The 17,278-nt window shown below is 37.0% G+C and overlaps 1 protein-coding gene across 4 annotated transcripts in view; it reads right to left on the minus strand.

Annotated features, from left to right (window-relative positions):
- LOC309627239 (uncharacterized protein) overlaps positions 1-14,878 on the minus strand; it is a 59,341-nt gene extending 44,463 nt beyond the window's left edge. For 3 of the 4 annotated variants that reach the window (XR_014243613.1, XM_082389044.1, XM_082389043.1), the window contains exon 1: positions 6-14,878. Coding sequence is in view for 2 of the 4 variants with exons in the window: in XM_082389044.1 (XP_082245170.1) it covers positions 6-91 (86 nt within the window). In the remaining 2 variants the exon portion in view is untranslated. The remainder of the gene's footprint in view (positions 1-5) is intronic. The other variant, XR_014243612.1, reaches the window with a different exon arrangement.
- Positions 14,879-17,278: the final 2,400 nt, after the last annotated feature.

Here is a 17,278-nt window from a genome sequence, read left to right on the forward strand (position 1 = left end):
CTCACCCACTCCTACTTGGAGAAATCCAGTGATTCAATCTATTCCGTCTATTTTTCTTCGGTTTTTCAAGTGGTCTCACTGAGAGCCGCATAGCCTCCTACAGCTAACTTTGCCCTCCGACACAGAAAAGCCTCCATTACCAATTCAGCTTCCGTCTTTCATACTGAGTATAGATGAATACTGCTGGGGTTTTTGTCTTTTATTGGTGTGCAAAATTTAGCTCGCAGCAAATCTGAGCTGGCCTTCTCAAAAGAGAAAGTAAAAACTTGCTCTCTTTATTGGTACCTGGCTTTCCCGAATTGATCTAGTTGCAGCCGTTTTTCTAACTTCCTCCTTCAGTTTCAGTGAAAATAAACTACTTCCTGACCTCAGTGCCTGGCCGTAGAGTAATGCTATCCTGAGTGAGTAGCTTTAAGAGGAAGTGAACTTTCAGCACTGTTTGCGTATTGGGTAACGTGTGTTTTTTTTCTTTGGGCTGAAGAACTTAATTGACTTTTAAGGGCATCAGGCTCATGTTTTGCCCCCATATAAAGATTGTGAGTCGTCACTGAAGGTTCAACTGCCACCAAGACTAAGCACGTTTATGGCTGGCCCCCTGCCACTTGTTCATTCCAGTATGCTCCCTGATGTCTGGTTCTCATCTGGTCCTTCCTAAGGCCATTTGCTTTGCGATCTATCACTGAGATTTCTGTCATTGCTTACTCGATGGTTTCCTCCTCTAGCTGCTGCTACAAGCTCATGCTCAGTGATGTAGCTTATGCTACATCATGACGAATCAACATTACTTCCACTTTACTGTCTTTTTATGTCTTTATACAATTTGAAATTGTTTTTCCTGCTCATTTCAAAACTCTCTGTGGATTTGCCACACGCTCCATTTCTATCTACTTATATCGACTGCTTAAATTTTGTCATTTTCTATACCATCTTTTTCCTCTCTCCTTGAGAGTAAAGCTTACTCTGTCTCTGGGTCTTCCATCTAGGTTGTCTATCCACCTTTTCCCTACTGGAAACAAGATCAAAGCTATTTTTTCTTCTTCAAACTTAACTTTTATCTTTCTTGGACAAAAGGAAGGTACGATGTGAGAAACTTATTTTTTGCTCAACAGGTACTCTTTTTTTATTCCTCTTCCTTTCTCTTTTCTGTCTCTTTTTCTCTTCCTTCTTCCTTCAAAGTAATTCCTTCTAGCAATTTCCATCCTTATATGTGCACATTAATCTTACAATGTAATCTAACACCTAAACATAGTTCATCTTATGTTATTTTAAAATCTAAGTTTTTAGCAACGAACACTAAGAAATTCAGTATCAGGTGCCTAAATACAAAATTCTAAATCATCGTTAAAAAATAAGAACACAATTTGCCATCTAACAAATTATTTCCACTCATTTTCCAGTCACTGAGTTATCCTTAAAAATGATCAATATGCCAAGATTCTAGATGACTTGTTTGGCATAAACTATTCACCTGGGTGAATGGATGATATGTTCTCTAAAATATCAAACCAATACATTATTAAGTGTACCCAGAGGTTCTTTAACGGATTGGCATAGGTATATAGAATATACAAATCACTCACTTCCCTCTTTACTCCTGAGATGATGCAGATTCTTGCTTCTACCCTTACAAGATCGCACTAAATGTGACGCTTACAATTTCGCCACAAAGGCTTTTCCTGCCAAGGGCAACTTGTGGGTACTTACTGATGTCCCCATGACATCTGAAGTGACAGCAGAAACAGTAGAGGTTGAATACGCTAGTAAATATTTTTTGGATTGAACTTGTTTGCATTTCCCCATGATAACAGGCTTTAAATTACAGAAAACAAAAAAAGAAAAAGCTCTAAATTTCTTCTACAGGGGTTACCAACCTCTCTAACAGGTTTTCTCTTTTTGTTGTTCTGAACTCCCTTTATTGTGGCCTTAATCATTTCTAAAGCAATGATCACCTTTGGAGAAGAAACCTGGGAAGAGCTGGGGCGTGAAGTCAGATTGAGGTGACAACCCTTTATCTGTATCTGCAGGAATGACTTCACCTCTCTGGCCTCATTTCTCATAAGTAAAATGAGAATAACAGTTCCTAACTTTCCATCAGAGTTATGGGATTGACGATAACATGAAAACACGCAACAGTGTTTGGGAAATGAAAGGTATGAATCACATATTATGTTAGTTCATTAAGTTGGACTATTTGTTTTGTCCATGAACTGATACCTACGTCAACTTTTTAGAGTTAGGCCCAGGCAAATGGAGTACCACATCCTTGATGTGATTTCTGGAATCCTGGAAAGGTCCAGAAATGCTCAGAAATCACTTTCTGACATACTGGCCTGATGTCTCTATTTTCACCTTCCATGTGTTCTTTCTTTACCTTTAAGTTCAATTCATTGTTAAAATGTAAACACCATTAGGAGGATGAATACTTTGTTTTATCAACGATTACCCTTTGATGTGAATGGATTTATCAGAGACTTTACTTTTCATGGGATTTGATTAGAACAAAGTAAAGAGAAAGAGAAGTTTAAGGTGCTGGGATTCTGGGGCCTGAGGGGTTAAGAAAGAGTTGATGGAGGTGGATTAAAGGAGCAATGCCTTCAGGGATACAGGGATAAAATGTTCCTCCAAGGTGTCTTCTTCTCACTTGTGGCCACTGAATCAAGACATCAGCCTCCCCTTGCCCATCAGAATCACCTCAGTAGTTTTCACAAAATACCAACACAGGCCCCACAGCTCAGAGATTAGGATTTAATTGGTTTAATTTAATTGGTTAGGGAGGGGATCTTCAGTGTTTAAAAGCCTTTAGGCAGGACAGGATTCAGATGTAGAGAATGGACTTGAGGACATGGGGAGGGGAAGGGTAAGCTGGGATGAAGTGAGAGAGCGGCATGGACATATATACACTACCAAATGTAAAATAGATAGCTAGTGAGAAGCAGCTGCATAGCACAGGGAGATCAGCTCAGTGCTTTGTGACCACCTAGAGGGGTGGGATAGGGAGGATGGGAGGGAGACACAAGAGGGAGGGGATATGGAGATATATGTAGAGTATAGCTGATTCACTTTGTTATACAGCAGAAACTAACACAACATAGTAAAGCGATTATACTCCAATGAAGATGTTAACAAAATAAATAAATAAATAAATAAATAATAATAAAAGCCCCTTAGGCAATTCAAATATTTTGTAGAATTGAAAACCATGGAATTAGAAGAAATAGAGGCACAGGAAACATTTCTACCTAGTTCCCCCTAATCTACCCACAGGTTCTGTTTGAATTAAACCACTGAAAACCTAGTCTCTTAAAAAAAGATTTATTTCTTATTGGTTTAATTATTTTTAAGACATGCTTTAAGAAAAAGTGAATCCACGATATTTATTGAGTCAGTTGCCACATTTTGTTGAAGGACATAAAGTTTTAATAATAACTAAACGATTCTAGGATCAGCTCAGCAATCACCATTGTAAGGTAGAGACTTCTGTATTGCTATTATTCTTAGAGTTCTTGCATTTCATAAACAAGCTTCTTGCTTTTCTCTTCATATCCCAAAGGAAGAGAATCATGTTAGGATTTTCAAGAAATACCCCAAAATAACTCATTCAGGTAATAACTGTTGTTTATTGCTTTATAATATATAATGCAGCTTTTTATATATCCTAATGACTGGGTAGATTTATTATTATCACCGCCATCATTCCTATCCACAGGTGATAGACAAGGGGTCAGAGATTCTGACTTCCTCAAGTAGCATGGCGATTTAAATGCAAAACTAGAACTTGACCCACAGTTTTGATGTTAAAATTTGCATCCTTTCTACAAATTCATTATTTTGAATTTCATTCTGTGTTTCTAGATGTTTAACTGTACCTTGGTAATTTGGGGGGGCTTCGACTATTTTCTCTCTACTACCAAGGGATACAAGGATTATAACACATAGAAAATCTCAGAGCTGAATGTTGTTTTTCCTTTCTCTTTCATTTTAGAATACCAGAAATCAGAGTGTGCTAACAAAAGGTGACCCTAACTCCTGGTTCAACCATTGATGGTTTTTGTTTATGCTTTTGTCCTGGAGTAATTACTAATAGCATTCCCTTCAGTCTCCAAAGTGTCCCAATTAGGATGATAAATTATATAGTCAACCTACCTAATGAGTATGTATCAAGCTTCTGATCTTTATTTTGTGGAAATAAGTTATTTATTTGGTTGGGTTTTCTTTCCATCAACAGTTTTCATAGTTCCTTTATTCCACCATGTTTTGCTTAGAGCTTCACTGAGATTTGAATATATAGAGCATATGGAATAAAGGTGGTGACAATAATAATAGTAATTTACATTTACTAATCATTGATTTATCTAAGCACCAAGTTACATACTTTACATCCATTACCTCATTTAATACTTATAAAACCTTGTGAAATGGGTACTAGTGTTGTCCTTATTTAACAGATAAGGAAACAAAAGTATAGAGATTCTAAAGAACTTGCCCTGGGCTCAGGGCGAGAGCCAGGACTTTAGGTCTCATCAAGCTTCAAAGTCTAAGCTCCAAATCAATACAATAAAATCCATGGCCCTCTTCTCTTACCCATTCTACAAGAACCAGCTTCTTACACAACCACAGAACAATAGTTCTTGTCCCCAATTATTTGCCAGATGAAGTAGGACATAAAGGAACGTGAGAAAAGGAAAACATTATATTCAATGTGCTGCTGGAAACTTCAAATCTCTTTATACATTTGAGTCTATAGCAGCAGGGATATCTGTAGAGAATATTAAAAAATTTAGCTTAAAATCTTAACCACTGCTCTCTCGTAGACTAAGTATCCAGAAGATTGATGTCTTACTCTTCATCCATATGATTTAAAATAGCCTGAACCATTTAAAGTCAGGAACTTGGCCAGCAATTTTATAGCTTATAACTTTCGAGTTAATTGAAGCTAGACCTACCTTTGATTATTCACATGGATCTACTATAAGGTAGGGACCAAATTTAGCCAAATATTTGTCACAAGGTTGAAACATTGTAGGTATACAAATATATAGCAGAGAGATGGGATTTTCATTAAACTATTTGCTCTTCGGCAGAAGTGCTGGAAAATGGTGGAAGTTTGAACATGGGAAGTGGAGTGTGGGAACCTCTGAAATTCTATCTCAGAAGTACTCCCACCTGAAAAAGAAAATCAAAATAGTATGACCAAAATGACATAGTAAATCCAAGAGTAATTTACTGCTCAGGCTGATGGACTCTTATCTTGTATTAGGAATTTAGGAATTGCTGAATGTGAACTCCTGCCCTCCGGGAGGCTGGAGTAGTAGTGGTTATGAAAGAAACGTGCTGTTGACCATTTTGCAAAGTTTGAGGCAATATTTTTGGGGAGGAAGTTGGGAAAACTTTCTGAATGTTTAGAGTTGAACAGCGGTTGCAAAGATGAAGGGCGTTTGCTTTGTGGTATAAAAGAATGTGGCTGTATTTGGGAATAATGGGCCATTAGTGTGTCAGTGGTCAAAGGAAGGTGGCTTTTGGGGCTGTGCAGGGGCCAGGCTAATGGTGGCAGTGTAGAGGATGGTGAGCATGAAGGGAGCAGTCTCAATAGTAAAAGTATTTGAGGCCAGCAATGAACACTAAGTACTAAAGTGGGGAATGGTTGTGACAAGATCCGTATGGTGAACATGAAACGTTCCTGTTGTAGGTGCTAAAGATTCTGAAGAGTTTGGAAAACAAACCAAAGGCATTACTTGAGCAGACCTAGATCAAGAGACTTTTTCTAGAGGATGCTGTAGAGGGAGAATATAGAAGAAAGATGAATATGGAAGTGCCTGATACTGGGGACAAAGCAGAGCTATAAACTTTATATAATTTAGCACAAATCTAATTCTTCTTTTTACAGAGGTGAAATAGAAAGCAGATTTTCTTCCATTCAGCCAAACCAAACACTAATAAAATTGGCCAGCATGAATGCAGAAATAAATCATCCCAAACATGATTAATGTGAACATGGAACAGAGTTTCTGAAAGCAGGTACAAAGTATATTTTTCCCCACCGTCATATAAACTCTATAACATTTCCATAATTTGAGATTTCAAGAGTAAGGAAACAAACAGCTGTAAATGTTGACTTCTCAGAAGAGCAGTTATTATAGATATATTTGGCCAGAAAACATTTTTTTAAAGATTAGTTAAAAGTGAAAAAGAGCAATTTTTGAATTTTGGGTTGTTTTTAAAATTTTTTAATTGAGATTAATTTTTAGAGCATTTTAAGGCTCACAGTAAAATTGAGGAGAATGTACAGAGATTTCTCACATAACCCCTATTCTCCACCATTGTCACATCACCCACCAGAGTGGTACATTTATTACAATTGATGAACCTACACTGATACATCATTATCACACAAAGTCCATAGATTGTGTTAAAGTTCACTCTTGGTATTGTACATTCCATGTGTTTGGACAAATGTATAATGACAGGTATCCACCATTATAGCATCAAACAGACTAGTTTCACTACCCTAAAAATCCCCTGTTCTCCACCTATTCATTCTTCTCCCCCACTCTCAACCCTTGGTGACACTGATCCTTTTATTATCTCCATAATTTTTCCTTTTCCAGAATGTCATGTAATTGGAAACATACAGTGTATAGTCTCTTTGGATTGACTTCTTTCACTTAGCAATATGCATTTATATTTCTGCCTTGTCTATTCATGGCTTGATAGCTCATTTCTTTTTTTTTTTTTTAAAGGAATTCCTTTATTTTTATTATTTATTTATTTATTTATTTATTTATTTATTTATTTATTTATGGCTGTGTTGGGTCTTCGTTTCTGTGCGAGGGCTTTCTCTAGTTGCGGCAAGCGGGGGCCACTCCTCATCACGGTGCGCGGGCCTCTCACTATCGCGGCCTCTCCTGTTGCGGAGCACAAGCTCCAGAAGCGCAGGCTCAGTAGTTGTGGCTCACGGGCCCAGTTGCTCCGCGGCATGTGGGATCCTCCCAGACCAGGGCTCGAACCCGCATCCCCCGCACCGGCAGGCAGACTCTCAACCACTGCACCACCAGGGAAGCCCTAGCCCATTTCTTTTGAGCACTGAATAATATTCCATTTTCTGCATGTACACAGTTTATCTACGATGAAGGACATTGTGGTTGCCTCCAAATTTTAACAATTATGAATAAAGCTGCTATAAATATCTGTGTGCAAGTGTTTGTGTGAACATGTTTCCAACTTCTTTCAGTAAATAACCAGGAGCATGATTGCTGGATCACATGGGAAGAGTATGTTTAGTTTATAAGAAACTGCTAAACTATCTTCCAAAGTGGCTGTACCATTTTGCATTCCCACCAGCAATTAATAAGTGTTCCTGTTACCCCACACTCTCACCAGCACTTGATGTTGTCAGTGTTCTGGATTTTGGCAATTCTAATAGGTGTATAGTAGTATCTTGTTGTTTTAATTTGCATTTCCCTGATGACATATGATGTGGAGCATTTTTTCATGTGCTTATTTGCCATTTGTACATCTTATTTGGTAAGGGGTCTGTTAAAGTCTTTGGCTCTTTTTTTTTTTTTTTAATTTCAGGGAATTCTGCAGTGGGGAGACCTTGCAGGGATTTACACTCTTCTGGAGTAGGCTTTAAAGAACAGCTGAGGAATATAGGATTATGAAAGGCCAGCTTTCTCAGCTTGGGTCAGACAACACTGAGACAAAGCTTACCCTTCAGGGTTCCCCTGTCGATCAGGCATGCAGAATGCTTGGCCTCCTCCCTGTGCCTCTCCTGTCCCCCCATCCTTTCTGATATCCCCTGGAAGTATATACATCTCTTCCACATAAATTCTTGTTGGGCTCTGCTTCTGGTGTGCCTGACTTAAGATAGTGTGTTACCTGCTTTATTATCCTTTATATTTTAGCTGTGAATACAGAAGACATGATGCTTTAGCTCAAAGGACTTACTCTCTAGTGATGGAATAGCATGCCCATGTAAGTCAGGGGTGTGTGGAAGCATGTGCTTGTAAATAATGCCCTTAAACTCTGTAGGTGATCCGCTAATTGCCTACATATAGGCCAAGTTTTAGTTATAGGTATGAACTACATTGTATCTTTAACTCCAGGTTACTGATTTTCTCATCTATAAAATGGGGGGGGGGGGTATTTATGAAGTCTAAATAAGTTAATAAAATTACTTAGAGCTTAGTCTGTGCTTAACACATAGTAATCATTCATTAGCACTTGCTAATTTCTTGGGAATTAATTGTATGCGAGCTAAAATGAACAACTTTAAATTAAATCAAACTAAAATGGATTCAAATTATGGCAGCTTACCATTTTATTAAAGTCTGACTTTGAGTAAGTACTTACATTTTCTAAATGCCTTAGTTACCACTGTCTGTAGCGTGAAAATCCTCAAATCAGAGAAACTCAGTTTGAAACAGACCAATGAGTAGAATTATAAGTAGCAGATTTGTAACAAAATATAAATTAATCTTGTTTAAAGATTGAGGTCTTGAAATGAATGATCCACAAAATTTAGTAATTATTAGTGGCAAATCTCAATGTATAGTTTATAGTACCACTTGATAAATTTGAGAGCTGCTAGTTAGATATTAGATGCATTGAATTTACCTTTTGTTGTGTTTCTGTCTTAGGGCAATTGGTTAGCTTTATTAACAAAGACAGTAATGAGACTAAGTTTACCCATTTGATCTCAGTGTGGGCCAGTAAGCTTTTCTTTGTTTCTTGATCACAGACTGAACTTCTAATCCTTGCCAGTCATTATGTGGATTTATAATGCTCAAAATGAGAGTGCTGATGAAATTGGTCAGTATGAACACAGCAGTGCAAATTCCAAAAGGCCATTTATATGTGTGTGTGTGCACATGTATTGATATACATGTGTATGTCTAATATAGTACATCAAAGTATATCCAAAGTATCCAAGAAGGATTAGGTAAGAATGAGAGTGTTAGCATAGTTATGAAATTCACTATAAATTCATGACAATGACTGAGGAAGATACTAAACGTGCAAGTATAGCTTTATGTGAGAAGATTCATTTTCTGAAAAAAAGAATGGTATGATTTTTGCTTCATTTCCCTGGGCCTTGGTTCTACATTTATAAAAGAAGAATAATGGTACCTTTTCCTCATATATTAAATCACGTTATTTGTTTAAGGAGAAATGAGGAGAAAATCTTTTGGTTTCTTTAGAGGAAAGGCACAATATTCAGTTAAGTGGGTCTATTAGTTTTATGATTTTCTTCTGAAAACCCTTAAATATACATTAACCAAAGAATAGGGAAAGTACATTTTGCCCTGAGATAGCAAATCACAAAGATAATCAAAGTTGATTTGAGAGTTCCCAAACATAGCTAAAAAAACAACCCATGTTAACTCCTTGGTGCCTAAATAGGTTGGGACTAGAATAACTCAAAGGAGCATTCTAGCTGCACATTTTCTTCTATGATTCTGTGAAGAAATACATTTCACACATACATGGAGTGTGTGTGATTTCACACATACATGGAGTGCATGTCTCAAGTAGCACTGATTAAGCCTGTCTTCTATAAATGATTCCATTTCTCCTACCTTTTTCCTTCTAATTCAATTAGGTCTTTTTTTTTTCATTTTTAATGATGTATTGTTTTTTTACTTTTATAAGCAATACATGTTCATTGCAGACAACTAGAAATACATAAAGCATAAAATAAAAAATAACAATCACCCATAATCACCACCCCCAGAGATAACCACCGTTAGCATGTTGATGCATTTCTTCCCAGTGTCTACATATTTTTTTTGTAATTGAAGTATAATTGACCTACAATACTATGTTAGTTCCAGGTGCACGACATAGTGATTCAATATTTCTATACATTACAAAATGATCATCATGATAAGTCTAGTTACCATCTGTCACCATACAAAGATATTACAATATAATTGACTATATTCCCCATGCTGTATATTTCATCCCTGTGACTCATTTATTTTGTAACTGGAGGTTTGTATCTCTTAATTAAATTAGTTCTTGATCTTCGTTGTTGGCCTCCTCTATGTGTTCTTTCATATAGGATTTATAACTTTTCCTATGTTCTGAAACCATATCAAACCAAACTGGTCCATTTGCTAGTAACTTGGAGATTATTTTTAGAAATATTCTACACAGCTTTTTCTAGTATATTTCTTGAGTGCTTAACATTACTTGTCAGGGAGTACCAATACTATGGGAAACATAAAGTTTTATTGTCCTAAATGCAATCAGTAAGGACAAGATCATAAACAATTAGAGAACAGGTTTATTGGTCTTTTGAACTTTCAAAAGTTATGGGACACAAGACAGACTGGGAAAAATGATCAGAGAATTTGGAAAAATCAAACACTGGTTGATGTTGCTCTTGGTCAGGTCAAGAAGCCCCAAATGGAGCAAATATGTCAGGTGAAGTAAAAGGATTTACAGGTCACATGCTGCAGAATTCCTCTTGCACTTTTCCTCACCATATAAGTAAATAACACTGTCGTTAATGATGAAATCTCATACGAGAATATTCAGCTGAATCTCACTTCAAAACAGCTGCCATTTTCAGACAGACAGTTGCTCTCATGTTGGGTGTGACTGCACCTCTGAGAGAGACCATTTTGAAAGACAAAACTAGTGGCTTCCTCCATTGCTCACTTATTTTCTAAAATCAAGTGTAGAGCTAGAGCAGAAACAAGTTGACCCATGTAGCATTGCCAGTGCTCTTGACAGTATTGTGAAGGATGGGAAACTCTTCAGCAGAATGCAGAAAGAAAAAATTGGGGCGGGGGGTGTTCTTATTTCTATTATCTTTATTTTTTTCTAGATTGAAGGGTTTTTTTTGAATTTTAATTTAGAGATAGAAACATACTTTCTTAGTTTAGTGGTATTTCACTGGACACAGCAGCAACCACAATTGTCAAGTAGCTGGAAGAAATGGTTTCTCAAATAGAAGGGAATGTTATTAATTCCCAACATAGAAGTGTGGTAAATTCAATGGAATTAGTTTGTAAATTTGACTTGGTAATGAACCACTAAGGCAAAAAAAAAAGTGCCAGAAATTTCCCTTAAATCAATAGCTAATATTGGATACTTGAAACGCCATGACACTTTCACAGAACACTTTAAGTAGATAATGGAAATAATATTAGTCAATTATATCATAGGACTTGACAAAGAGAGCCACAGCTATTGTCTTGAAAATATGGACGTAGAATATAAATCCAGGGAAAAAAATCCTTAAAGAACTTGGAAATAATGACCTTTTGTGTTTTGTCTGAAGAACTTAAATTTCAAGGGGGAAAAATCCATGAATCCCCATTTATAGCCCATATTTTCCCAATCCAAATTCTATTTCTTATCTGGAGTACCCAGTAACTAGGAAAGGTGAATCTCACTTTCATAATGAGAAAAAAAAATAGAGGTAAGTTTAGACTGGAAAAGAGCCAATAGAAAAAGAAATAGTCAAGAGAGGCATTTGTAACTTTAAGCCAATTGGACTTCATAGAGAAGAGAGCTACAAGAGTGGGGGAAAAGTCTACCAATGGCTATTTTAGGATACTTAGTATTTGACCCTACACAATATAATGATGATCAAGATCATTTTTAGTGAAACAAAAATGGTATACTATAAACTTACACATAAAATTACACCTAGAAATATAATTGAAGTTTGTGGTATGAAAATTAAATAACTTATAGACTGTAATCTATTATAGCTAGAAAACTAAGATTTTATATATATATATATATATATATATATATATATGTCTTATGATATATGTCATGTATATATTACTTCTACACTTTTAATCAATTAATGGTCCAATTCCCCCACCCTCCACCTATTTTCCTTCTTTATTACCCATTACCAGAGGAAGTTTAACATCATCATCTGGCATCGAGGGCCTTTGATACTGTAATACCTTCTTTGTAGAGTTGAAAGAAAAACATAGCATCTGTCCTCATGGTACATAAACAAATATACAATAGTAATTTATCCTGTGGGTCATCTTACTGGTGATGACAGCTAAAAGTTCTTGCTTATGTTAGCTTGTTAGAAATATATATTGGGTTGGCCAAAAAGTTCATTCGGTTTTTTCCGTAAGATGGCTGTAGTCACTAACTTGTCTTTAACTTCATTCGAAACAGTTTTGTTAGATTGCATGTGACATCTGTCATATCAGCATACATTTAAAAAAAGACATCAAAATTGGTGAATTTTTGTGTAGTCATTTTAATATTGAAGATGGAAGAAAAAAAGCAATATTTTCGGCATGTTATGCTTTATTACTTCAAGAAAGGTAAAAATGCAACTGAAACGCAAAAAAAGATTTGTGCAGTGTATGGAGAGGTGCTGTGACTGATCAAACGTGTCAAAAGTGGTTTGTGAAGTTTTGTGCTGGAGATTTCTCTCTGGATGATGCTCCACGGTCAGGTAGACCAGTTGAAGTTGATAGCGATCAAATTGAGACATTAACTGAGAACAATCAATGTTATACCACGTGGGAAATAGCTGACATACTCAAAATATCCAAATCAAGCATTGAAAATCATTTGCACCAGCTTGGTTATGTGAATAGCTTTGATGTTTTGGGTTCCACATAAGTTAAGCAAAAAAAACCTTCTTGACCGCATTTACACATGTGATTCTCTACTTAAACGTAACGAAACGTTCTGTTTTTAAAACAAATTGTGACAGGAGTTAAAAAGGGGATACTGTACAATAATGTGGAATGGAAGAGATTGTGGGGCAAGTGAAATGAACCACCACCAACCACACCAAAGGCCGGTCTTTATCCAAAGAAGGTGATGTTGTGTGTATGGTGGGATTGGAAGGGAGTCCTCTATTACTAGCTCCTTCCAGAAAACCAAACGATTAATTCCAACAAGTACTGCTCCCAATTAGACCAGCTGAAAGCAGCACTCGATGAAAAGCATCCAGAATTAGTCAACAGAAAACTCATAATCTTCCATCAGGATAATACATGACCACACGTTTCTTTGATGACCAGGCAAAAACTGTTACAGCTTGGCTGGGAAGTTCTGATTCAACCATCGTATTCACCAGACATTGCACCTTCAGATTTCCATTGATTTCGGTCTTTACAAAATTCTCTTAATGGAAAAAATTTCAACTCTCTGGAAGTCTGTAAAATGCAACTGGAACAGTTCTTTGCTCAAAAAGATAAAAAGTTTTGGGAAGATGGAAATATGAAGTTGCCTGAAAAATGGCAGAACGTAGTGGAACAAAATGGTGAATACGTTGTTTAATAAAGTTCTTGGTCAAAATGAACAATTTGTCTTTTATTTTTACTTAAAAACCAATGGCACTTTTTGGCCAACCCAATATATCATTGCCATTCAATTAAATGAAGGGAATCCTTGTAGAGGAGAGGGGATTGAAGCTGCACGTTGCAGCAAGAAGGGAAGCCATGTGGAAAGCACTGTGACCTAGGAGAGCATGGCTTTGGTAGGAGCATAAACCTGGAGAGGAAGCTGTGCTCAAAGGTGATCTACATAGATTTGGAGTGAAGGTGGAGTGCTCTCAGGCAATGTGTAGATCGCTGCCAATTTATACTCTTAAAGCATTTTTAGACAAGGGGACGTTGGATTTCAAAGTCTCAGGGAGCACTTCTCTTTTGGTCCCTTGCCCATTTAGCAGTTTGGAGCTGCCATTTGTGCACTAGATAAATTGTGAAATTGAGAGTTCCTTTTATATTTGACTGTTTTATATGTGGTCACTAAGGTAAATGTTTAATAAGCAATCATAGGTCAGTTACCGGGGCTGTTTCTTTTTTACATGGATGTAATTGTGAGCTGCTCGGTGAGAAAAACAAAGCATATACAGAAGGTTTCAAAGTGAGTTTTATTGCTTCATTAAAGTTTTTACAGTGTTTTCTCCCAACACTACTAACTCAATGAAATAAAAGGAGAAGCTTCCTTCAAAGAAGGATATAGTCACTTCCTCTCCCCAGGAGTCTTTTTTAAGTGTCTAGTTCTTGTTATCTATTCATGTTTTCTTCAAAAGCTGTAGCCTCTCGCTTTTTATATGTATTGTTTGATATCTGTTAGTTGAACTACATTAAACTAAGGGGTTATTTTGCCCTGGATTAAAACAACAAAAATAGACAAGTGAACTTTCTGGATTTTCAATTCCCATGCCCAACCCCTTCTTCTAATAACAAAGGATGGCATTTTCTCTTGAACAAGTTTGTATGTTTTTCTTTATGCTTTTGCCCCTTATTTCCCAGAATTATCCACATTGGCTGGAGCTTATTTACTGTGGTTAGTTACTGAGTGATTTGTGTTTTCTCTTTACATTTTTTCTGCTATTGGAGTCTATTTTTTCTTATTAAAATATGTTCTAGGCCATTTTACTTCCAGCAATACGAGTCATAAGCCATTTTGTTCTTTATTCCACTTCACAAGTGGGCAATGATAAATGAACTATCAAAATGCTGTGGTAGGATGCCTGTGACCTTGATTTTGCAGTTAACACTTCACGTTTCCTGTCTGAATGTGGACTCCATCACTTTCTCTTGGCTTTTGCATTGCCTGCTTGTGTTTTATTTTCTTTGTTTTCCTATTCTTCCTCATTAAGGTCAGGTCCTCTCTGAAACACCCTGTTGTTGAATACTAAGGGCCTCGTAGACCAAGGATCAACCAAACCCTAGATAACTGTGTAGTTCTCCCATTCTGAAATACATACATAGCTATAAATAACATTAACATATACATAATATACATAGATGTATACATACATGCATACATGCACACTAAAGATTATATAAGTATAGACTTTGTATATCTAGTATTTATCTCCCTACCAACCTGTCTACCTATCTATCTGTCTGCCTATCATCTATCTATCTATCTAATGTATCTATTATCTATCTTTATCTCTTCAAAAAAGAATTCAAATATGAGTATAGTTATCATTTACCTCTAAAGGAAGGAACATTTTTCTTTTTGTAGGGAGGACATTTAAAATCCAAAATCAACTTTTAAAAAACTTGACCTCCCCCTCAAACACCCTTCTAGAGGAGGACTGCCAGGATCTGACTTGTCACTCTGTGAGACATTTCTGAGTAGCAACTCTCCTGAGTATAAAGGGACAGTCCCCATCTAATAATCATGAATGTGTGCAGGATAGTGTCATGATGTTGAGAAGAAGGGAAAGACAGCAATTTTCTATCACATTTGCCAGAAGAGACTCATGGTGGTCAAGACCTTCCCACCATCTACTGAACACCAACAACCAACTTCCTTGGGCATGGCCTTCCCTCAGGCCACAAATCTCTATTCTAAACCTAAATACAAAACTTTTGGAAAAAAAAAAGAAAAAAAGAAAAATTAGGTCAGCCCTAGAGACCCCTGTTTGCACCTATAGTATTTGTATTTCTCTGTCCTTTGTGCGAATGAATTAACTTGCATAGGTATTTGGTGCCACTAATATCCATGACACACCCTCTGGTCCCTGTGCTCCAGAAATATATTAACAAAAGGTGAGAAGATTAGGCAGGCACAGCAATGCTTCCTGGTATGGATACAGGTACTTATTAACACCCACAGACTTATTAATACCCTCATTTCTTGAGCTAAGAAATGACCAGCCTGTGCTGTGAGTCAATAGTGGGCCAGGATTTTAAGTCTCTTCAGGTAGAGCCTGGTCTTTCTCAGGACATTCACCAAGTCTACCAAACCTTACAATGAGCATTTCCAGTGTGCCAGGTGTGGACTATGTGCTTTAAATATATTGGTTCATGTAATCCTTACAATACACCTTGAGGTAGGTTCTACAAATATCCCCATTTTGCAGATAAGAAAACTATGCCACAGAGAGACTAAACAATTTTCCCCAAAGTCATAGACGAAGTAATGAGCAGAGCCAGGATTTGAATTCAGGCATCTGGCTCCAGACACTTTGCCCTTAACTACTCTGAGGGATGGAACATATTGGTAGCAGGGTGAGTCAGGAAAGTTGCTTTCTCTCACCATCTCTTTATGGTTCTCTGGAATAGGAATGAGCCCCCAAAGTGGCTCTGTGAAGCCCTGAGGGCATCCCATGGATAAAGGTGGATGCTGTCTCCAGCACAGTAAATGCAGGATATTAGCCATTGGTGGTAATTTGTTCCTGGGTCACTGGGATATACACCATGTGATCTAAGGAAGATGAGTGCAAGACTGTGAAAACCTTGAGTAGAATATTTTTCCCATGTGTGTGCACCTTCTCTGAGTACAGGCAGCCATGGTTGAAAATTGGAGTGAGATTATTTGAGGATAGTGGCACAATCTTACTCATGAGAACTGTATCTATGTGGCCATGTGCTTAATGGAAAACTAACTTCTGGAAAGTTTTCAACATGTTTTATATGTGGCCAATATAAAATCATACTAGCATTTTGAGGGAATAATTTATATAAACATAAATAAAATACTAGAAAGAAGTAGAATAATATCTAACTTTTGTAAGTGAATTTTACATTATCTCATCTAATCGTGTTTATAGACAAGAAAACTAGACCTTACAGAGATTAAGTGACTTTCTCAAGGTCACAAATGTAATAAGGAGAGAACTGGATTAGAAATCAAGTTTGTCTGATCTCAAAGTCCTAGATCTTTATATATTACCGTGTGTGTGTGTGTGTGTGTTGGGGGTTGTGAAAAGTGTGCTGAATAAAATTTAAAAAAACCAACATAGCGACTTCCCTGGTGGTATAGTGGTTAAGAATCCGCCTGCCAATGCAGGGGACATGGGTTCGAACCCTGGTCTGGGAAGATCCCACATGCTGCGGAGCAACTAAGCCCATGCGCCACAACTACTGAGCCTGCACTCTAGAGTCCATGAGCCACAACTACTGAAGCCTGCGTGCCTAGAGCCCATGCTCTGCAACAAGAGAACCCACTGCAATGAGAAGCCTGCACACTGCAACGAAGAGTAGGCCCCACTCACCGCAACTAGAGAAAGCCTGCGCAGCAACGAAGACCCAACACAGCCAAAAATAAATCAATAAATAATAAAGTAAAAAAAAAAAAAACAACATAAAGTGGTTTCCTCTTTTAGTTTCAGTAAAAGCTGTGTGCTGTCACTTCTGTACATACATAGTAGAGGTCATTCAGTTAACAAATATTATTGAGAATATGTCTCATAGAGATTTGTGAAAAATAGTGCTAAAAACATTATAGGATATAAAAAGCCAATGGTCAGCTCTACTTTGTGCCAGCTGGTGGCTGGAAATGTCCAGCTCAGTATCTCTATATCACCTAATTA

This window comes from Balaenoptera borealis, assembly GCF_965194805.1.
Source record: "Balaenoptera borealis genome assembly, chromosome: 4".
Lineage (NCBI taxonomy): Eukaryota > Metazoa > Chordata > Mammalia > Artiodactyla > Balaenopteridae > Balaenoptera > Balaenoptera borealis.